The sequence below is a fragment of the Panulirus ornatus genome, chromosome 46 (genome assembly GCF_036320965.1).
Source record: "Panulirus ornatus isolate Po-2019 chromosome 46, ASM3632096v1, whole genome shotgun sequence".
NCBI classification, from domain to species: domain Eukaryota; kingdom Metazoa; phylum Arthropoda; class Malacostraca; order Decapoda; family Palinuridae; genus Panulirus; species Panulirus ornatus.
The window spans coordinates 13,727,244-13,751,602 of record NC_092269.1 but is presented as its reverse complement, the minus strand read 5'-3'; the positions used below and the strand labels follow the sequence as shown (position 1 = coordinate 13,751,602).

The 24,359-nt window shown below is 40.0% G+C and overlaps 1 protein-coding gene across 1 annotated transcript in view; it reads right to left on the bottom strand.

Moving 5' to 3' along the window:
• Nucleotides 1–319: 319 nt before the first annotated feature.
• LOC139763311 (probable glutamate receptor) overlaps nucleotides 320–24,359 on the bottom strand; it is a 152,854-nt gene continuing 128,814 nt past the window's right edge. Inside the window, exons 11-12 of the mRNA XM_071689333.1 lie at nucleotides 19,197–19,377; nucleotides 320–444 (exon numbers count right to left, since the gene is read on the bottom strand). Of these exons, the coding sequence (XP_071545434.1) occupies nucleotides 320–444; nucleotides 19,197–19,377 (306 nt within the window). The remainder of the gene's footprint in view (nucleotides 445–19,196; nucleotides 19,378–24,359) is intronic.

Sequence of the window (24,359 nt, the reverse complement as noted above, 5' to 3'; positions counted from 1 at the left end):
CCAATGGTGGATCTCCTTTTAAGATATGTACTTCCATATATATGGCAGTATTGGATGCCATCCTTCTGTCCTCCCTAATATGATTGAATCAAGAATATAAAGATATATAGCAAATTGCCATAATCATGAATAACAGAAACAAGATTATCACACTAAACTTTGAATTAATTGTCTCCATGAAGACTTGTTACATGACTTAGCCTCTTCAGATTTGCGTCGACTGTCCTTCTTACTAACTGTCCTGTACACATAACTAATCCACTGTGATGAATAGCTTGCATGGAAATAAGAAATCAATATTCAGTATCAGTAAGTGACACTATGAACGGCAAACACTGCAGTACCTCTTGCTCATGGAGGGTACCAGAGGACTGCCTTTTGGCCCGGCCATAGCGATCATGAAAGGTAGGAACACCTCTCTGGCTGCGTAGAAATCACATCGTCCTGCCGAGGGGAAAGAAAAATACAAGTTTTTTTGTCTCGTTAATGTTAGTGTGTAGGTGTATGATACGAAGATAATGACATTCGCTATGTCAACCACGAACTATGGGGATTATGCTATTTACCCTCTAAATTAACACAACAATCAGATTTTATTATTGATCTCGAGCAACCAAGTAAGATCATAACTATTGATAGTATAACTCTTACTGTAACATATAACACATCTATGTAATGTACAGAAGATAAATGTAATATTTCCAGTGTGTTGCTGAAAATAGTTGTCCATATGTGTAATGTGCCTCACTTCAAAGATGACTTTGTGCATGTTGCACACAATACTGTTAGTTAAGGTGATCCACCTCGGGTAAGGAGACGAGAGAGGGAACATGATGATCCAACAACAGATAACAACTACAAACGTTTCTAAAAGGACAAAATATAGCCACTGATATATAAGCATTTATAATGAACTGATGAGTTTAAAAAGATATAGAACAATATTCAAGATAGTGAAAATCTTTGGATGACTCTATATAGATCATTAGTCTTTTACAATGGCAAGCTTACGTCATGACTACTGCACGTCTATATGAACATCTACCAAATTACAACCAGGAGTGTGTACAAGTCAAATCGATCCTTTAACAGACATTACAAAACCAACCACCACACTCCCTCTTTTCCTCTTCCTCCCTGTTTGCAAAGACCGTTTATAGCTTTAAACATTTTCTAGGCTAGAATTTATATATATATATATATATATATATATATATATATATATATATATATATATATATATATATATATATTGGAAAGGGCCACAATTTTAAGCGTGATCAAGATATTCCTATGAGACCACGGGGAAAATGAAACACGAAAAGTTCCCAAGTGCAATTTCGTGTAATAATCACATCATCAGGGGAGACGCAAGAGAGAAATATAACAGTCAGTTGATATACATCGAAGAGACGAAGCTAGGACGCCATTTGGACAATCACATGTTTACCAAATGGCGTCCTAGCTTCGTCTCTTCGATGTATATCAACTGACTGTTATATTTCTCTCTTGTGTCTCCCCTGATGATGTGATTATTACACGGATAAATATATTCATTTACTATTTATTTTGCTTTGTCGCTGTCTCCCGCGTTTGCGAGGTAGCGCAAGGAAACAGAAGAAAGAAATGGCCCAACCAACCCACATACACATGTATATACATACACTTCCCCACACGCAAATATCCATACCCATGCATCTCAATGTACACATATATATACACACACAGACATACATATATACATATGCACACAATTCACACTGTCTGCCTCTGTTCATTCCCATCGCCTCCTCACCACACGAGGAATAACATACCCCTCCGCACTCATGTGTGCGAAGTAGCGCTAGGAAAAGACAACAAAGGCCCCATTCGTTCACACTCAGTCTCTAGCTGTCATGCAATAATGCCCGAAACCACAGCTCCCTTTCCACATCCAGGCCACACACAACTTTCCATGCCCTGATTCAATCCATTGACAGCACGTCGACCCGGTATACCACATCGATCCAATTCACTCTATTCCTTGCCCGCCTTTCACCATCCTGCATGTTCAGTCCCCGATCACTCAAAATCTTTTTCACTACATCTTTACACATCCAATTTGGTCTCCCACTTCTCCTAGTTCCCTCCACCTCCAACACATATATCCACTTGGTCAATCTTTCCTCACTCATTCTCTCCATGTGCCCAAACCATTTCAAAACACCCTCTTTTGCTCTCTCAACCACGCTCTTTTTATTTCCACACATCTCTCTTACCCTTACATTACTTACTCGATCAAACCACCTCACACCACATATTGTCCTCAAACATCTCATTTCCAGCGCACAACTCTATCGATAGCCCACGCCTCGCAACCATACAACATTGTTGGAACCACTATTCCTTCAAACATACCCATTTTTGCTTTCGGAGTTAATGTTCTCCACACATTCTTCAAGGCTCCCAGGATTTTCGCCCCCTCCTCCCTATTATTCACTTCCGCTTCCATGGTTCCATCCGCTGCCAGATCCACTCCCACATATCTAAAACACTTTACTTCCTCCAGTTTTTCTCCATTCAAACTTACCTCCCAATTGACTTGACCCTCAACCCTACTGTACCTAATAACCTTGCTCTTATTCACATTTACTCTTAACTTTCTTCTTTCACACACTTTACCAAACTCAGTCACCAGCTTCTGCAGTTTCTCACATGAATCAACCACCAGCGCTGTATCATCAGCGAACAACAACTGACTCACTTCCCAAGCTCTCTCATCCCCAACAGACTTCATACTTGCCTTTCTTTCCAAAACTCTTGCATTCACCTCCCTAACAACCCCATCCATAAACAAATTAAACAACCATGGAGACATCACACACCCCTGCCGCAAACATACATTCACTGAGAACCAATCACTTTCCTCTCTTCCTAAACGTACACATGCCTTACATCCTCGATAAAAACTTTTCACTGCTTCTAACAACTTGCCTCCCACACCATATATTCTTAATACCTTCCACAGAGCATCTCTATCAACTCTATCATATGCCTTCTCAAGATCCATGAATGCTACATACAAGTCCATTTGCTTTTCTAAGTATTTCTCACATACATTCTTCGATCCAAACACCTGATCCACACATCCTCTACCACTTCTGAAACCACAATGCTCTTCCCCAATCTGATGCTCTGTACATGCCCTCACCCTCTCAATCAATACCCTCCCATATAATTTACCAGGAATACTCAACAAACTTATACCTCTGTAATTTGAGCACTCACTCTTATCCCTTTTCTTTTATACAATGGCGCTATGCACGCATTCCGCCAATGCTGAGGCATATCACCATGAATCATACATACATTAAATAACCTTACCAACCAGTCAACAATGCAGTCACCCCTTTTTTTAATAAATTCCACTGCAGTACCATCCAAACCTGCTGCCTTGCCGGCTTTCATCTTCCGCAAAGCTTTTATTACCTCTTCTCTGTTTACCAAATCATTTTCCCTAACCATCTCACTTTGCACACCACCTCTACCAAAACACCCTATATCTGCCACTCTATCATCAAACACCTTCAACAAACCTTCAAAATACTCACTCCATCTCCTCTCACATCACCACTACTTGTTATCACCTCCCCATTAGCCCCCTTCACTGAAGTTCTCATTTGCTCCCTTGTCTTACGCACTTTACTTACCTCCTTCCAGAACATCTTTTTATTCTCCCTAAAATTTGATGATACTCTCTCATCACAACTCTCATTTGCCCTCTTTATCACCTCTTGCACCTTTCTCTTGACCTCCTGTCTCTTTCTTTTATACATCTCCCACTCATTTGCATTGTTTCCCTGCAAAAATCGTCCAAATGCCTCTCTCTTCTCTTTCACTAATAATCTTACTTCTTCATCCCACCACTCACTACCCTTTCCACTCAACCCACCTCCCACGCTTCTCATGCCACAAGCATCTTTTGCGCAAGCCATCCAAAACATCGTTTTCATGAGAGATCATGAGAGGCAAGTGTTTTGGGAGCACATGAGTGAGTGTCTTAGTAGTTTTGATGCACGAGACCGGATTATAGTGGTGAGTCATTTGAATGCCTAAGGTGAGTAATGTGGCAGTAGAGGGAATAATTGGTGGACATGGGGTGTTCAGTATTGGAAATGGAAATGGTGAAGAGCTTGTAGATTTGTGTGCTTAAAAAGGACTGGTGATTGGGAATATCTCGTTTAAAAAAAGAGAATACATAAGTATACATATGTAAGTAGGAGAAATGTCCAGAGAGCGATATTGGATTACGTATTTATTGATAGCCGCGCAAAAGAGAGACTTTTGGATGTTAATGTGCTGAGAGGTACAACTGGAGGGATGTCTGACCATTATCTTGTGGGGGCGAAAGTGAAGATTCGTAGAGGTTTTCAGAAAAGAAGAGAGAATGTTGGGGTGAAAAGAGCGGTGAGAGTAAGTGAACTTGGGAAGAAGACTTGTAAGAGGAAGTACCAGGAGATATTCAATACAGAATGGAAAAAGGTGAGAACAAAGAACGTAAGGGGAGTGGGGGAGGAATGGGATGTATTTAGGTAAGCAGTGATGGCTTCCGCAAAACATGCTTGTGGCACGACAAGCGTGGGAGGTAGGCAGATTAGAAAGGGTAGTGAGTAGTGGGATGAAGACGTAAGATTATTAGTAAAACAGAAGAGAGGCATTTGGATGATTTTTGCAGGGAAATAATGCAAAGAGTGAGATATGTATAAAAGAAAGAGGCAGGAGGTCAAGAGAAAGGTGCAAGACGTGAAAAATAGGGCAAATGAGAGTTGGAGTAAGAGAGTATCATTAAATTTTAGGGAGAATAAAACGATGTTTTGGAAGTAGGTAAACAAAGTGCGTAAGACAAGGGAACAAATGGGAACTTCAGTGAAGGGGGCTAATGGGGAGGTGATGATAAGTAGTGGTGGTGTGAAAATGAGATGGAGTGAGTATTTTGAAGGTTTGTTGAATGTGTTTGATGATAGAGTGGCAAATATAGGGTGTTTTTGTCGAGGTGGTGTGCAAAGTGAGATGGTTAGTGAAAATGATTTGATAAACAGAAAAGAGGTAGTAAAAGCTCTGTGGAAGATGAAAGCCAGCAAGGCAGCGAGTTTGGATGGTATTGCAGTGGAATTTAGTAAAAAAGGGGTGACTGTATTGTTGACTGGTTGGTAATGTTATTCAATGTATGGATGACTGATGGTGAGGTGCCTGAGGATTTTCGGAATGCATGCATAGTGCCATTGTACAAAGGCAAAAGGATAAAAGTGAGTGCTCAAATTACAGACGTATAAGATTCTTAAATGTTCCTGGGAAATTATATGGGAGGGTATTCATTATGAGGGTGAAGGCATGTACAGAACATCAGATTGGGGAAGAGCAGTGTGGTTTCAAAAGTGGTAGAGGATGTGTGTATCAGGTCTTTGCTTTGAAGAATGTATGTGAAAAATACTTAGAAAAGGAAATGGATTTGTATGTAGCATTTATGGATCTGGAGAAGGCATATGATAGAGCTGATGAATTTTGGAAAATTTAAAAAAAAAAAAAAAAACGAGAGGGGAGGATTTTCAGCCACCTGCGCCATCCCCTTTTAGTCGCCTTCTACGACACGCAGGGAATGCGTGGGAAGTATTCTTTCTCCCCTATCCCCAGGGATGAATATATATATATATATATATATATATATATATATATATATATATATATATATATATATATATATATATATATGAAGTATGTATGTATGAAGTATGAAGTATGAAGTATGAAGTCTGTTGGGGATGAGAGAGCTTGGGAAGTGAGTCAGTTGTTGTTCGCTGATGATACAACGCTGGTGGCTGATTCATGTGAGAAACTGCAGAAGCTGGTGACTGAGTTTGGTAAAGTGTGTGAAAGAAGAAAGTTAAGAGTAAATGTGAATAAGAGCAAGGTTATTAGGTACAGTAGGGTTGAGGGTCAAGTCAATTGGGAGGTGAGTTTGAATGGAGAAAAACTGGAGGAAGTGAAGTGTTTTAGATATCTGGGAGTGGATCTGGCAGCGGATGGAACCATGGAAGCGGAAGTGGATCATAGGGTGGGGGAGGAGGCGAAAATTCTGGGAGCCTTGAAGAATGTGTGGAAGTCGAGAACATTATCTCGGAAAGCAAAAATGGGTATGTTTGAAGGAATAGTGGTTCCAACAATGTTGTATGGTTTCGAGGCGTGGGCTATGGATAGAGTGGTGCGCAAGAGGATGGATGTGCTGGAAATGAGATGTTTGAGGACAATGTGTGGTGTGAGGTGGTTTGATCGAGTAAGTAACGTAAGGGTGAGAGAGATGTGTGGAAATAAAAAGAGCGTGGTTGAGAGAGCAGAAGAGGGTGTTTTGAAATGGTTTGGGCACATGGAGAGAATGAGTGAGGAAAGATTGACCAAGAGGATATATGTGTCGGAGGTGGAGGGAACGAGGAGAAGAGGGAGACCAAATTGGAGGTGGAAAGATGGAGTGAAGAAGATTTTGTGTGATCGGGGCCTGAACATGCAGGAGGGTGAAAGGAGGGCAAGGAATAGAGTGAATTGGAGCGATTTATATATATATATATATATATATATATATATATATATATATATATATATATATATATATATATATATATATATATTGCTATGAGTCCGGAGGGAAAATGAAACACGATAAGTTCCCAAGTGCACTTTCGTGTAATAATCACATCATCAGGGGAGATGCAAGAGAGAAATATAACCGTCAGTTGATATACAACGAGGAGACGTAGCTTAGCTAGGACGCCATTTTGTAAACATGCGATTGTCCAAGACAGACAACGAGCGTATCTTAAACTTATCATTTTACAAAGTTTATCAACAATAGATTTATCTAATTTGTATAGACCATCAATAATGTTAACATCATAATTTTTGGTGTATTTGATAATTGAAGATTCAATGACACTTCTCGTGGTAATAGAGTTAGAGTTAATAACTGAGATGGCATTACTCCAGTCAATACAATAATCATACTTTTTAACGTGATTAAACAAGGCATTTGATTCTTGTCCGGTTCTTATACTATATTCATGTTGCTTAAGTCTAACAGAAACATCCTTACGAGTCTGCCCAATACAAAACTTATCCCAATTTCTACATGGCACTTTATAGATACATCCAGGAGAATTTTCTGGTGAATTCCTGATTAGGATATTCTTTATAGTGCTATTATTAATGAAAGCAGCATTTACATTAAAGGATTTAAGCAACATGGGAACTAAAGTTAGATTATTATCAAAAGGGAGAGCTAAAAGATTCTTGGTATCAATGGGAGGTTTGGGCTCAACTATATGAAATGATCTCTTTGCTAACTTAAGGGATTTATCGATAAAAAATCAGGGACATAGACTGATGTGATGATAATTCAACTCTGTCATGGTGAGATCAGTAATAATGGATATATGAACATACGTTGGTTGGTTTTCTGTATATGCTAAACTTAAACTTGCTTCCTTGTCTATGGATCATGCAATCGAAAACTGGTAGAATACCTTTATTTTCATTTTCTACAGTAAATTTGACGGAAGGTACTAAATTGTTAAGGAAGGGGAGAAATATTTGTAAATTTTCATTTGTTGGCAAAAGAAGGAACAGAGAAGGGGGCCAGGTGAGGGTATTCCCTCAAAGGCCCAGTCCTCTGTTCTTAACGCTACCTCGCTATCGCGGGAAATGGCGAATAGTATGAAAAAAAAAAAAAAATATATATATATATATTTATATATATATTTTTTTTTTTTTTTTTTATACTTTGTCGCTGTCTCCCGCGTTTGCGAGGTAGCGCAAGGAAACAGACGAAAGAATGGCCCAACCCCCCCCCCCCATACACATGTATATACATACGTCCACACACGCAAATATACATACCTACACACCTTTCCATGGTTTACCCCAGACGCTTCACATGCCTTGATTCAATCCACTGACAGCACGTCAACCCCGGCATACCACATCGCTCCAATTCACTCTATTCCTTGCCCTCCTTTCACCCTCCTGCATGTTCAGGCCCCGATCACACAAAATATTTTTCACTCCATCTTTCCACCTCCAATTTGGTCTCCCTCTTCTCCTCGTTCCCTCCACCTCCGACACATATATCCTCTTGGTCAATCTTTCCTCACTCATTCTCTCCATGTGCCCAAACCACTTCAAAACACCCTCTTCTGCTCTCTCAACCACGCTCTTTTTATTTCCACACATCTCTCTTACCCTTACGTTACTTACTCGATCAAACCACCTCACACCACACATTGTCCTCAAACATCTCATTTCCAGCACATCCATCCTCCTGCGCACAACTCTATCCATAGCCCACGCCTCGCAACCATACAACATTGTTGGAACCACTATTCCTTCAAACATACCCATTTTTGCTTTCCGAGATAATGTTCTCGACTTCCACACATTCTTCAAGGCCCCAGAATTTTCGCCCCCTCCCCCACCCTATGATCCACTTCCGCTTCCATGGTTCCATCCGCTGCCAGATCCACTCCCACATATCTAAAACACTTCACTTCCTCCAGTTTTTCTCCATTCAAACTCACCTCCCAATTGACTTGACCCTCAACCCTACTGTACCTAATAACCTTGCTCTTATTCACATTTACTCTTAACTTTCTTCTTCCACACACTTTACCAAACTCAGTCACCAGCTTCTGCAGTTTCTCACATGAATCAGCCACCAGCGCTGTATCATCAGCGAACAACAACTGACTCACTTCCCAAGCTCTCTCATCCCCAACAGACTTCATACTTGCCCCTCTTTCCAAAACTCTTGCATTTACCTCCCTAACAACCCCATCCATAAACAAATTAAACAACCATGGAGACATCACACACCCCTGCCGCAAACCTACATTCACTGAGAACCAATCACTTTCCTCTCTTCCTAAACGTACACATGCCTTACATCCTCGATAAAAACTTTTCACTGCTTCTAACAACTTTCCTCCCACACCATATATTCTTAATACCTTCCACAGAGCATCTCTCTCTCTCTCTCTCTCTCTCTATATATATATATATATATATATATATATATATATATATATATATATATATATATATATATATATATATATATATATATATATATATATATATATATATATATATATATATATATATATATATATATATATATATATATATATAGGGGAGAAAGAATACGTCCCACGTATTCCCTGCGTGTCGTAGAAGGCGACTAAAAGGGAAGGGAGCGGGGGGCTGGAAATCCTCCCCTCTCATTTTTTTTTTTTTTTTTTTTTTTTTTTTTTTTTTTTTTTCCAAAAGAAGGAACAGAGAAGAGGGCCAGGTGAGGATATTCCCTCAAAGGCCCAGTCCTCTGTTCTTAACGCTACCTCGCTATCGCGGGAAATAGCGAATAGTATGAAAAAAAAAAAAAAAAAAAATATATATATATATACATATATATATATACATATATATAATATATATATATATATATATATATATATATATATATATATATATATATATATATATATATATATATATATGTTTTTTTATTTATTTATTTATTTTCCTTTGTCGCTGTCTCCCGCGTTAGCTAGGTAGCGCAAGGAAACAAAAGAAAGAATGGCCGAACCCACCCATATACACATGTATATACCTACACGTCCACACACGGAAATATACATATCTATACATCTCAACGTATACATATATTTATACACTCAGAGACATATACATATATACACATGGATATAATACATACTGTATGCCTTTATTTATTCCCATCGCTACCTCGCCACACATGAAATAACAACCCCCTCCCCCCTCATGTGTGCGAGGTAGCGCAAGGAAAAGACAAGGAAGGCCCCATTCGTTCACACTCAGTCTCTAGCTGTCATATAATAATGCACCGAAAATACAGCTCCCTTTCTACACCTAGGCCCCACAGAACTCTTCATGGTTTACTTCACACGCTTCACATGCCTTGGTTCAATCCATTGACAGCACGTCGACCCCAGGACACCACATCGTCCCAATTCACTCTATTCCTTGCCGCCTATCACCCTCCTGCATGTTCAGGACCCGATCACTCAAAATCTTTTTCACTCCATCTTTCCACCTCCAATCTGGTCTCCCACTTCTCCTCGTTCCCTCCACTTCTGACACATATATCCTCTTCGTCAATCATTCCTCACTCATTCTCTCCATGTGACCAAACCATTTCAAAACACCCCCTTCTGCTCTCTCATCCACACTTTTTTTATCACCATACATTTCTCTTACCCCATTATTACTTACTCGATCAAACCACCTCACACCACATATTGTCCTCAAACATCTCATTTCTAGCACATCCACCCTCCTCCGCACAACTCTATCCATAGCCCACGCCTCGCAACCGTATAACATTGTTGGAACCACTATTCCTTCAAACATACCCATTTTTGCTTTCCGAGATAACGTTCTCAACTTCCACACATTCTTCAACGCTTCCAGAACTTTCGCCCCCTTCCCCACCCTGGGATTCACTTCCGCTTACATGGTTTCATTCGCTGCCAAATCCACTCCCAGATATCTAAAACACTTTACTTCCTCCAGTTTTTCTCCATTCAAACATACTTCCCAATTGACTTGTCCCTGAACACTACTGTACCTAATAACATTGCTCTTATTCACAATTACTCTCCGCTTTCTTCTTTCTCACACTTTACCAAACTCAGTCACCAGCTTCTGCAGTTTCTCACACGAATCAGCCACCAGCGCTGTATCATCAGCAACCAACAACTGACTCACTTCCCAAGCTCTCTTATCCACAACAGACTGCATACTTGCCCCTCTTTCCAAAACTTTACATCCCTACATTTACATCCCTAACAACCCATCCATAAACAAATTAAACAACCTTGGAGACATGACACACCCCTGTCGCAAACCTACATTCACTTAGAACCAATCACTTTTCTCACTTCCTACACGCACACATGCCTTACATCATCCTAAAAACTTTTCACTGCTTCTAACACATTGCCTCCCACACCATTTATTGTTAATACGTTCCACAGAGCATCTCTATCAACTCAATCATATGCCTTCTACAGATCTATAAATGCTACATACAAATCCATTTGCTTTTCTAAGTATTTCTCACATACATTCTTCTAAGCAAACACCTGATCCACACATCCTCTAACACTTCTAAAACCACCCTGCTCTTCCCCAATCTGATGCTCTGTACATGCCTTCAAACTCTCACTCAATACCCTAACCCCATATGATTTACCAGGAATACTCAACAAACTTATACCTCTGTAATTTGAGCACTCACTTTTATCCCCTTTGCCTTTGTGCAATGGCTCTATGCAAGCATTCCGCCAATTCTCAGGCACCTCACCATGCGTCATACATACATTAAATAATCTTACCAACCAGTGAACAATACAGTCACCCCTTTTTTAGTAAATTTCACTGTAATACCATCCAAACCTGCTGCCTTGGCGGCTCTCATATTCCGCAAAGCTTTTACTACCTCTTTTCGGTTTACCAAATCATTCTCCCGAACCCGCTTACTTTGCACAACACCGCTACCAAAACACCCTACATCTGTCTCTCTGTCATCAAACACATTCAACAAACCTTCAAAATACTCACTCCATCTCCTTCTCACATCATCACTACTTGTTATCACCTACGCATTAGCCCCCTTCGCTGAAGTTCCCATTTGTTCCCTTGTCTTACGCACTTTATTTACCACCTTCCAAAACATCATTTTATTCTCCCTAAAATCTAATGATACTCTCTCACCCCAACTCTCATTTGCCCTCTTTTTCACCTCTTGCACCTTTCTCTTGACCACCTGCCTCTTTCTTGTATACATCTCTCACTCATTTGCATTATTTCCCTGCAAAAATCGTCCAAATGCCTCTCTCTTCTCTTTCACTAATAATCTTACTTCTTCATCCCACCACTCACTACCCTTTCTAATCTGCCCACCTCCCACGCTTCTCATGCCACACGCATCTTTTGCGTAAGCTATCACTGCTTCCCTAAATACATCCCATTCCTCCCCGACTCCCTTTACGTCCTTTGTTCTCACCTTTTTCCATTCTGTACTCAGTCTCTCCTGGTACTTCCTCACACAAGTCTCCTTCCCAAGCTCACTTACTCTCACCACTCTTTTCACCCCAACATTCTCTCTTCTTTTTTGAAAACCTCTGCAAATCTTCACCTTCGCCTCCACAAGATAATGATCAGACATCCCTCCAGTTGCACCTCTCAGCACATTAACATCCAAATGTCTCTCTTTCGCGCTCCAATCAATTAACACGTAATCCAATAACGTTCTCTGGCCATCTCTCCAACTTACATACGTATACTTATGTATATGTCTCTTTTTAAACCAGGTATTCCCAATCACCATTTCTTTTTCGGCAAATAAATCTACAAGCTCTTCACCATTTCCATTTACAGCACTGAACACCCCATGTACACCAATCATTCCCTCAACTGCCACAATACTCACCTTTGCATCCAAATCACCCATCATTATAACTCGGTCTCGTACATCAAAACTACCAACACACTCACTCAGCTGCTCCCAAAACAATTGCCTCTCATGATCTTTCTTCCCATATATATATATATATATATATATATATATATATATATATATATATATATATATATATATATATATATATATATATATATATATATATATATATATATATATATATATATATATATATATATATATATATATATATATATATATATATATATATATATATATATATATATATATATATATATATATATATAGATAAGGTGGCAGATATAGGGTGTTTTCGTCGAGATGGTGTGCAAAGTAAGAGGGTTAGGGAAAATGATTTGGTAAACAGAGAAGAGGTAGTAAGAGCTTTGCGGAAGATGATAGCCGGCAAGGCAGCAGGTTTGGATGGTATTGCAGTGGAATTTATTAAAAAAAAGGGTGACTGTATTGTTGAATGGTTGGTAAGGTTATTTAATGTATGTATGATTCATGGTTAGGTGCCTGAGGATTGGTGGAATGCTTGCATAGTGCTATTGTACAAAGGCAAAGGGGATAAGAATGAGTGCTCAAATTACAGAGGTATAAGTTTGTTGAGTATTCCTGGTAAATTATATGGGATGGTATTGACTGAGAGGGTGAAGGCATGTACAGAGCATCAGATTGGGGAAGAGCAGTGTGGTTTTTCAGAAGTGGTAGAGGATGTGTGGATCAGGTGTTTGCTTTAAAGAATGTATGTGAGAAATACTTAGATAAGCAAATGGATTTGTATGTAGCATTCATGGATCTGGAGAAGGCATATGATAAAGTTGACAGAGATGCTCTGTGGAAGGTACTAAGAATATATGATGTGGGAGGCAAGTTGTTAGAAGCAGTATATGTATATGTCTCTTTTTAAACCAGGTATTCCCAATCACCATTTCTTTTTCGGCAAATAAATCTACAAGCTCTTCAGCATTTCCATTTACAGCACTGAACACCCCATGTACACCAATCATTCCCTCAACTGCCACAATACTCACCTTTGCATTCAAATCACCAATCATTATAACTCGGTCTCGTGCATCAAAACTACCAACACACTCACTCAGCTGCTCCCAAAAGTGGATCATAGGGTGGGGAAGGGGGCGAAAATTCTGGGAGCTTTGAAGAATGTGTGGAAGTTGAGAACATTATCTCGGAAAGCAAAAATGGGTATGTTTGAAGGAATAGTGGTTCCAACAATGTTGTATGGTTGCGAGGCGTGGACTATGGATAGAGTTGTGCGCAGGAGGATGGATGTGCTGGAAATGAGATGTTTGAGGACAATGTGCGGTGTGAGGTGGTTTGATCGAGTAAGTAACGTAAGGGTAAGAGAGATGTGTGGAAATAAAAAGAGCGTGGTTGAGAGAGCAGAAGAGGGTGTTATGAAATGGTTTGGTCACATGGAGAGAATGAGTGAGGAAAGATTGACCAAGAGGATATATGTGTCGGAGGTGGAGGGAACGAGGAGAAGAGGGAGACCAAATTGGAGGTGGAAAGATGGAGTGAAAAAGATTTTGTTTGATCGGGGCCTGAACATGCAGGAGGGTGAAAGGATGGCAAGGAATAGAGTGAATTGGAGCGATGTGGTATACCGGGGTTGACGTGCTGTCAGTGGATTGAATCAAGGCATGTGAAGCGTCTGGGGTAAACCATGGAAAGCTGTGTAGGTATGTATATTTGCGTGTGTGGACGTATGTATATACATGTGTATGGGGGTGGGTTGGGCCATTTCTTTCGTCTGTTTCCTTGCGCTACCTCGCAAACGCGGGAGACAGCGCAAAAAAAAAAAAATATATATATATATATATATATATATATATATATATATATATATATATATATATATATATATATATACATAAATAAGGTGGCAGATATAGGGTGTTTTCGTCGAGATGGTGTGCAAAGTAAGAGGGTTAGGGAAAATGATTTGGTAAACAGAGAAGAGGTAGTAAAAGCTTTGCGGAATATGATAGCCGGCAAGGCAGCAGGTTTGGATGGTATTGCAGTGGAATTTATTAAAAAAAAAAGGGTGACTGTATTGTTGAATGGTTGGTAAGGTTATTTAATGTATGTATGATTCATAGTTAGGTGCCTGAGGATTGGTGGAATGCTTGCATAGTGCCTTTGTACAAAGGCAAAGGGGATAAGAATGAGTGCTCAAATTACAGAGGTATAAGTTTGTTCAGTATTCCTGGTAAATTATATGGGAGGGTATTGATTGAGAGGGTGAAGGCATGTACAGAGCATCAGATTGGGGAAGAGCAGTGTGGTTTTTCAGAAGTGGTAGAGGATGTGTGGATCAGGTGTTTGCTTTGAAGAATGTATGTGAGAAATACTTAGAAAAGCAAATGGATTTGTATGTAGCATTCATGGATCTGGAGAAGACATATGATAAAGTTGACAGAGATGCTCTGTGGAAGGTACTAAGAATATATGATGTGAGAGGCAAGTTGTTAGAAGCAGTGAAAAGTTTTTATCGAGGATGTAAGGCATGTGTACGTGTAGGAAGAGAGGAAAGTGATATGTTCTCAGCGAATGTAGGTTTGCGGCAGGGGTGTGTGATGTCTCCATGGTAGTTTAATTTGTTTATGGATGGGTTGTTAGGGAGGTGAATGCAAGAGTTTTGGAAAGAGGGGCAAGTATGAAGTCTGTTGTGGATGAGAGAGCTTGGGAAGTGAGTCTGTTGTTGTTCGCTGATGATACAGCGCTGGTGGCTGATTCATGTGAGAAACTGCAGAAGCTGGTGACTGAGTTTGGTAAAGTGTGTGAAAGAAGAAAGTTAAGAGTAAATGTGAATAAGAGCAAGGTTATTAGGTACAGTAGGGTTGAAGGTCAAGTCAATTGGGAGGTAAGTTTGAATGGAGAAAGACTAGAGGAAGTAAAGTGTTTTAGATATGTGGGATCGGATCTGGCAGCGGATGGAACCATGGAAGCGGAAGTGAATCATAAGGTGGGGGAGGGGGCGAAAGTCCTGGGAGCCTTGAAGAGTGTTTGGAAGTCGAGAACATTATTTCCGAAAACAAAAATGGGTATGTTTGAAGGAATAGTGGTTCCAACAATGTTGTATGGCTGCGAGGCGTGGGCTATGGATAAAGTTGTGCGCAGGAGGGTGGATGTGCTGGAAATGAGATGTTTGAGGACAATATGTGGTGTGAGGTGGTTTGACCGAGTAAGTAATGTAAGGGTAAGAGAGATGTGTGGAAATAAAAATAGCGTGGTCGAGAGAGCAGAAGAGGGTGTTTTGAGATGGTTTGGGCACATGGAGAGAATGAGTGAGGAAAGATTGACCAAGAGGATATATGCGTCGGAGGTGGAGTGAACGAGGAGAAGTGGGAGACCAAATTGGATGTGGAAAGATGGAGTGAAAAAGATTATGAGTGATCTTGGCCTGAACATGCAGGAGGGTGAAAGGCAGGCAAGGAATGGAGTGAATTGGATCCATGTGTTATACCGGGGTCGACGTGCTGTCAATGGATTGAATCAGGGCATGTGAAGCGTCTGGGGTAAACCATGGAAAGTTCTGTGAGGCCTAGATGTGGAAAGGGAGTTGTGGTTTCGGTGCATTATTATATGACAGCTAGAGACTGAGTGTGAACGAATGGGGCCTTTTTTGTCTTTTCCTAGCGCTACCTCGCACACATGAGGGGGGAGGGGGATGTTATTCCATGTGTGGCGAGGTGGCGATGGGAATAAATAAAGGCAGACAGTATGAATTATGTGCATGTGTATATTTGTATATATCTGTGTGTATATATATGTGTACATTGATATTTATGGGTATGTATATTTGCGTGTGTGGACGTGTATGTATATACATGTGTATGTCGGTGGGTTGGGCCATTTCTTTCGTCTGTTTCGTTGCGCTACCTCGCAAACGCGGGAGACAGCGACAAAGCAAAATAATAATAAAAAAATATATATATATATATATATATATTTATATATATACATATATATCCCTGGGGATAGGGGAGTAAGAATACTTCCCACGCATTCCTTACGTATCCTAGAAGGCGACTAAAGGGGACGGGAACGGGGGGCCAGAAACCCTCCCCTCCTTGTATATTAACTTTCTAAAAGGGGAAACAGATGAAGGAGTCATTGGGAGTGCTCATCCTCCTCGAAGGCTCAGATTGGGGTGTCTAAATGTGTGTGGATGTAACCAAGATGAGAAAAAAGGAGAGATAGGTAGTATGTTTGAGGAAAAGAACCTGGATGTTTTGGCTCTGTTTTGGGGAAGAGCAGTGTGGTTTCAGAAGTGGTAGAGGATGTGTGGATCAGGTGTTTGCTTTGACGAATGCATGTGAGAAATACTTAGAGAAGCAAATGGATTTGTATGTAGCATTTATGGATCTGGAGAAGGCATATGATAGAGTTGATCGAGATGCTCTGTGGAGGGTTTTAAGAATATATGGTGTAGGAGGCAAGTTGTTAGAAGCAGTGAAAAGTTTTTATCGAGGATGTAAGGCATGTGTACGTGTAGGAAAAGAGGAAAGTCATTGGTTATCAGTGAATGTAGGTTTTCGGCAGGGATGTGTGATATCTCCATGGTTGTTTAATTTGTTTATGGATGGGGTTGTTAGGGAGGTGAATGCAATAGTTTTGGAAGGAGGGGCACGTAGTCAGTCTGTTGTGGATAAGAGAGCTTGGGAAATGAGTCAGTTGTTGTTCGCTGATGATACAGCGCTGGTGGCTGATTCATGTGAGAAAATGCAGAAGCTGATGACTGAGTTTGGTAAATTGTGTGGAAGAAGAAAGTTAATAGTAAATGTGAATAAAAGCAAGGTCATTAGGTACAGTAGGGTTGAGGGTCAAGTCAACTGGGAGGTAAGTTTGAATGGAGAAAAACTGGAGGAAGTAAAGTGTTTTAGATATCTGGGAGTGGATCTGGCAGCGGATGGATCCATGGAAGCGGAAGTGAATCATAGGGTGGGGGAGGGGGCGAAAATTCTGGGAGCCTTGAAGAATGTTTGGAAGTCGAGAACATTATCTCCGAAAGCAAAAATGGCTATGTTTGAAGGAATAGTGGTTCCAACAATGTTGTATGGCTGCGAGGCGTGGTCTATAGATAGAGTTGTGCGCAGGAGGGTGGATGTGCTGGAAATGAGATGTTTGAGGACAATATGTGGTGTGAGGTGGTTTGATCGAGCAAGTAATGTAAGGGTAAGAGAGATGTGTGGAAATAAAAAGAGTGTGGTTGAGAGAGCAGAAGAGGGTGTTTTGAAATTGTTTGGTCACATGGAGAGAATGAGTAAGGAAAGATTGACCAAGAAGATATATGTGTCAGAGGTGGAGGGAACGAGGAGAAGTCGGAGATCAAATTGGAGGTGGAAGGATGGAGTGAAAAAGATTTTGAGTGATCGGGGCCTGAACATGCAGGAGGGTGTATGGCGTGCAAGGAATAGAGTGAAGTGGAACGATGTGGTATACCTGGGTCGACGTGCTGTCAATGGATTGAACCAGGGCATGTGAAGCGTCTAGGGTAAACCATGGAAAGTTCTGTGAGGCCTGGATGTGGAAACGGAGCTGTGGTTTCGGGCATTATTACGTGACAGCTAGAGACTGAGTGTGAACGAATGGGGCCTTTGTTGTCTTTTCCTAGCGCTACCTCGCACACATGAGGGGGGAGGGTGTTGTTATTCCATGTGTGTCGGGGTGGCGATGGGAATAAATAAAGGCAGACAGTATGAATTATGTACATGTGTATATATGTATATCTGTGTGTGTGTGTATATATGTGTACATTGAGATGTATAGGTATGTATATTTGCGTGTGTGGACGTGTATGTATGTACATGTGTTAGTGGGTGGGTTGGGCCATTATTTCATGTTTCCTTGCGCTAACACACTGACGCGGGAGACTGCGACAAAGCAAAATAAATATATATATATATATATATATATATATATATATATATATATATATATATATATATATACAAGTAACCCACGACCATTTTCTATGTAAGAATGCTGTTGTTGTCCAAGACCTTTCTAAAGGCTCAAACAGCCCAAGGTTACGCTATTTTTTGTAGCAGGGAAGTAGAGATTCCTTGGATATGAGTTTTCTGACCTGAATTTACTGCCAATGATGCAGCCTATATAAAGGTAGCTTTTCAGTCGCAGTGTAATCTTGAGCAGGCGGAGCCCGGTAGCATTTACATACGCACATGCATAGCTTAGGCGTGCGTGTTTGTGTGTGTGAGTGAGTGTGTGTGTGTGTGTGTGTGTGTGTGTGTGTGTGTGTGTGTCTGTGTGTGTGTGTGTGTGTGTGTGTGTGTGTGTGCGCGCGTGTGTGTGTGTGTGTGTGTGTGTGTGTGTCTGTGTGTGTGTGTATACGAACGTAGATGAAAAGACATAATACGCTTATACAAGTTCAATTGACGGGACAACAGTATGAAACTCCCTCCCTCTTCTACAAATATAGTAATTACAAATATCATGTCTTGCATCCAGCACATAAATGGGTTAGCCTTGTTATACTAAATGCAACCAGTTAATAATAGAAGCGATTGGGGCATCCAAACGAAGTAAGTTTATTGCTTTAAATGATTTTACAGAGAGTGAAATCATGGCTGAACCAGACTGGTACCTGTGCGTGAGAAATCCTGACCCCGAAGTACTCTGCCGTACAGGGTCTCCAACATGAGAGTGTGGTCACCTTGCCTCACCAGTGTGTCCAGACTGGAGTAAAATTCAAAGGTCTTCACAAACTTGATGCGTCCCTCCTTCTCAGAGTCGCCAATGTCTCGGAATATACCAGATTCTGCAGTCTTGAAGACATTAAGGGGAGTCAGAGAGAATTTGAGCAATATGATCAGTATTTTGCTGTTAATGCATATAGTTCTTATACGTGGTGAAGAAAGTCATTTACCTACTGAGAATAAGTTATGAATCTTACATGTGTTTTACAGAATACAAATGGATGCAGGTGAATTCAAACAACAACACCATCACACCATTGGTCTCTGACGAAGCCGTTTGTAAGAATGGAAAAGAACAAAAACTCATAAATTTATGTTTTAAGAATAGAAAACCATACAGATGTTTTCTTTAATAAATCAAACATTTTCCCACAATCAAGTTCAAGATTGGAAGGGAACAGGAAGGCATAAATGCCGTTTCTAGATGTGGTGACAGGTAGAGAATCTAATCACTTATCCCTCAAGATCTGCAAGAAACATACCAACCCTGAGAGTCAGAATCATTATTTTTCAGTACACAATCATTCTGTAAAAATGTCTGTAGTTAGTTAAGTCCATGTTCTTTAACAGCATTGTATATAAATGATCCCACAGGCCTACAAGACGAATGTAACCACAAGAAATGTACATTCAGGAATTCATATTATCACAAGTGATTTGTGAACAAGGCTTACTGAAAACCAGAAAGACGTGTTATACATCTAGCAACACGTGTATAGAAAAGTATATCTAAATGTTTAGTTTTATCCATTCTTCTAACTTAGTTAATGCAAGACAGGTACTAGAAAACACACTTTTAATGTTGCCTTCTAGTACATGAACACTCAGTAGGAATTTGATTAAAAAGAGGAAAAATTATATATGTTGAAGTGTTTACGTAGATGAATGCAAGGCATATATATAAATATATATATATATATATATATATATATGTGCTAACCCTGCCTTTTGGCAGTGTTAGGAGCAGTAGACAGAAGTTGTAGGTGGGAACATGAGGCTGGACCATTTGGCAGAATTTAAGTAGTAGTAGTAGGTAGGAACATTGGGCTGGAGCCTGAAGATAGTAGTGGTACAGAACAGGAGGTCGGAACATGGTACTAGTTGGTAGGAACATTAGGCAGGAGTTTCTGCCAGTGGCTTTTTAAGGGTGAAGCAGTAAAGGCTAACAAGCTCCCCTAGAGTCCACCAGTTATGGAGACTTTTGTCATTCTCACCCCCTTGAGGGAGTTCCTGGGGGAAAAAAGGCATCAGAGGTATAGACAGAAAGATAGATAGATCACTATTACCTGACCTTTAACATCAAAACTTGTATATATATATATATATATATATATATATATATATATATATATATATATATATATATATATATATATATATATATATATATATATATATATATGTGTATATATATATATATATATATATATATATATATATATATATATATATATATATATATATATATATATATATATATATATATATATATATATATATATATCCCCAGGGGATAGGGGATAGGGGAGAAAGAATACTTCCCACGTATTCCCTGCGTGTCGTAGAAGGCGACTAAAAGGGAAGGGAGCGGGGGGCTGGAAATCCTCCCCTCTCGTTTTTTTTTTTTTTTTTTTTTTTTTTTTCCAAAAGAAGGAACAGAGAAGAGGGCCAGGTGAGGATATTCCCTCAAAGGCCCAGTCCTCTGTTCTTAACGCTACCTCGCTAATGCGGGAAATGGCGAATAGTTTGAAAAAAAAAAAAAAAAAATATATATATATATATATATATATATATATATATATATATATATATATATATATATATATATACATATATATATATATATATATATATTGCCTAGACAGGTAAAACTAAGTGAGAGATGCTATTGGCACAGTTATTCAGTACGCAGGGGTGACCGCAGTAATGCTATTGCTAAGTATCGGTAGGAAAACTATGACCGTGTACACCTTAACAACCCAGTCACATTGTACCACACCTATGATCATGCTGCCAGTAACATCATTGAGTCTGTCTTAATTGCTCATACTAAGAACTTTAAAATGTCCCCAAGTAACTTAAAAGCCCAACCCTTTATCAAGCCAATGATTATGAATGAACTTTCATGAGAAGATAGCATGAATAAAATAGCTGAACTCGCATCTCACTACCCAGGTAACCCCACCCCACGCACACACACACACACACACACACACACAAAAAAAAACATACACATAAACACACACACACACACACACACACACACACCTAACCAACAGATATCCCACACTTCCTCTTTGACAATCTGTCATGGCGGTAAGAGGGTGTACAGGTCTGTGTGCTGGAGCTATAAGTTGAAACTTTGTAATTTCTTTAAACCTCATGAGTAGGATCTCTTTGGTGATACATGTATGTTGTACAGTTTCAAATGAACTAAATTCTCTGAATTAATAAATGCGATTCCTGTTTCATATATATATATATATATATATATATATATATATATATATATATATATATATATATATATATATATATATATATATATATATATATATATCATCATCATCGCTGATCATACAGCGATGGTGCCTCATTCATGTGAGAAACGGCAGAAGCTGGTGACTGAGTTTGGTAAAGTGTGTGAAAGAAGAAAGTTAAGAGTAAATGTGAATAAGAGCAAGGTTATTAGGTACAGTAGGGTTGAGGGTCAAGTCAATTGGGAGGTAAGTTTGAATGGAGAAAAACTGGAGGAAGTAAAGTGTTTTAGATATCTGGGAGTGGATCTGGCAGCGGATGGAACCATGGAAGCGGAAGTGGATCATAGGGTGGGGGAGGGGGCGAAAATTCTGGGAGCCTTGAAGAATGTGTGGAAGTCGAGAACATTATCTCGGAAAGCAAAAATGGGTATGTTTGAAGGAATAGTGGTTCCAACAATGTTGTATGGTTGCGAGGCGTGGGCTATGGATAGAGTTGTGCGCAGGAGGATGGATGTGCTGGAAATGAGATGTTTGAGGACAATGTGTGGTGTAAGGTGGTTTGATCGAGTAAGTAACGTAAGGGTAAGAGAGATGTGTGGAAATAAAAAGATCGTGGTTGAGAGAGCAGAAGAGGGTGTTTTGAAATGGTTTGGGCACATGGAGAGAACGAGTGAGGAAAGATTGACCAAGAGGATATATGTGTCGGAGGTGGAAGGAACGAGGAGAAGTGGGAAACCAAATTGGAGGTGGAAAGATGGAGTGAAAAATATTTTGTGTGATCGGGGCCTGAACATGCAGGAGGGTGAAAGGAGGGCAAGGAATAGAGTGAATTGGATCGATGTGTTATACCGGGGTTGACGTGCTGTCAGTGGATTGAATCAGGGCATGTGAAGCGTCTGGGGTAAACCATGGAAAGCTGTGTAGGTATGTATATTTGCGTGTGTGGACGTATGTATATACATGTGTATGGGGGTGGGTTGGGCCATTTCTTTCGTCTGTTTCCTTGCGCTACCTCGCAAACGCGGGAGACAGCGACAAAGCAAAAAAAAAAAAAGATATATATATATATATATATATATATATTCTTTTTTTTTTTCTTTTTTTCTAAACTATTCGCCATTTCCCGCGTTAGCGAGGTAGCGTTAGGAACAAAGGACTGGGGCTTTTTTGGAATATCCTCACCTGGCACCCTCTGTTCCTTCTTTTGGAAAATTAAAAAAAAAAAAAAAAGAGAGGGGAGGATTTCCAGCCCCCCGCTCCCTCCCCTTTTAGTCGCCTTCTACGACACGCAGAGAATACGTGGGAAGTATTCTTAATCCCCTATCCCCAGGGATAATATATATATAATGTAAGAAAGTAAATTCTCGATTAATATGGGTAAAACTGGAAGTTGATGGAGAGAGGTGGGTGATTATTGGTGCATATGCACCTGGGCATGAGAAGAAAGATCATGAGAGGCAAGTGTTTTGGGAGCAGCTGAATGAGTGTGTTAGTGGTTTTGATGCACGAGACCGGGTTATAGTGATGGGTGATTTGAATGCAAAGGTGAGTAATGTGGCAGTTGAGGAAATAATTGGTATACATGGGGTGTTCAGTGTTGTAAATGGAAATGGTGAAGAGCTTGTAGATTTATATGCTGAAAAAAGACTGATGATTGGGAATACCTGGTTTAAAAAGCGAGATATACATAAGTATACTTATGTAAGTAGGAGAGATGGCCAGAGAGCGTTATTGGATTACGTGTTAATTGACAGGCGTGCGAAAGAGAGACTTTTGGATGTTAATGTGCTGAGAGGTGCAACTGGAGGGATGTCTGATCATTATCTTGTGGAGGCTAAGGTGAAGATTTGTATGGGTTTTCAGAAAAGAAGAGTGAATGTTGGGTTGAAGAGAGTGGTGAGAGTAAGTGAGCTTGGGAAGGAGACCTGTGTGAGGAAGTACCAGGAGAGACTGAGTACAGAATGGAAAAAGGTGAGAACAATGGAAGTAAGGGGAGTGGGGGAGGAATGGGATGTATTTAGGGAATCAGTGATGGATTGCGCAAAAGATGCTTGTGGCATAAGAAGAGTGGGAGGTGGGTTGATTAGAAAGGGTAGTGAGTGGTGGGATGAAGAAGTAAGAGTATTAGTGAAAGAGAAGAGAGAGGCATTTGGACGATTTTTGCAGGGAAAAAATGCAATTGAGTGGGAGATGTATAAAAGAAAGAGACAGGAGATCAAGAGAAAGGTGCAAGAGGTGAAAAAAGGGCAAATGAGAGTTGGGGTGAGAGAGTATCATTAAATTTTAGAGAGAATAAAAAGATGTTCTGGAAGGAGGTAAATAAAGTGCATAAGACAAGGGAGCAAATGGGAACTTCAGTGAAGGGCGCAAATGGGGAGGTGATAACAAGTAGTGGTGATGTGAGAAGGAGATGGAGTGAGTATTTTGAAGGTTTGTTGAATGTGTTTGATGACAGAGTGGCAGATATAGGGTGTTTTGGTCGAGGTGGTGTGCAAAGTGAGAGGGTTAGGGAAAATGATTTAGTAAACAGAGAAGAGGTAGTGAAAGCTTTTCGGAAGATGAAAGCCGGCA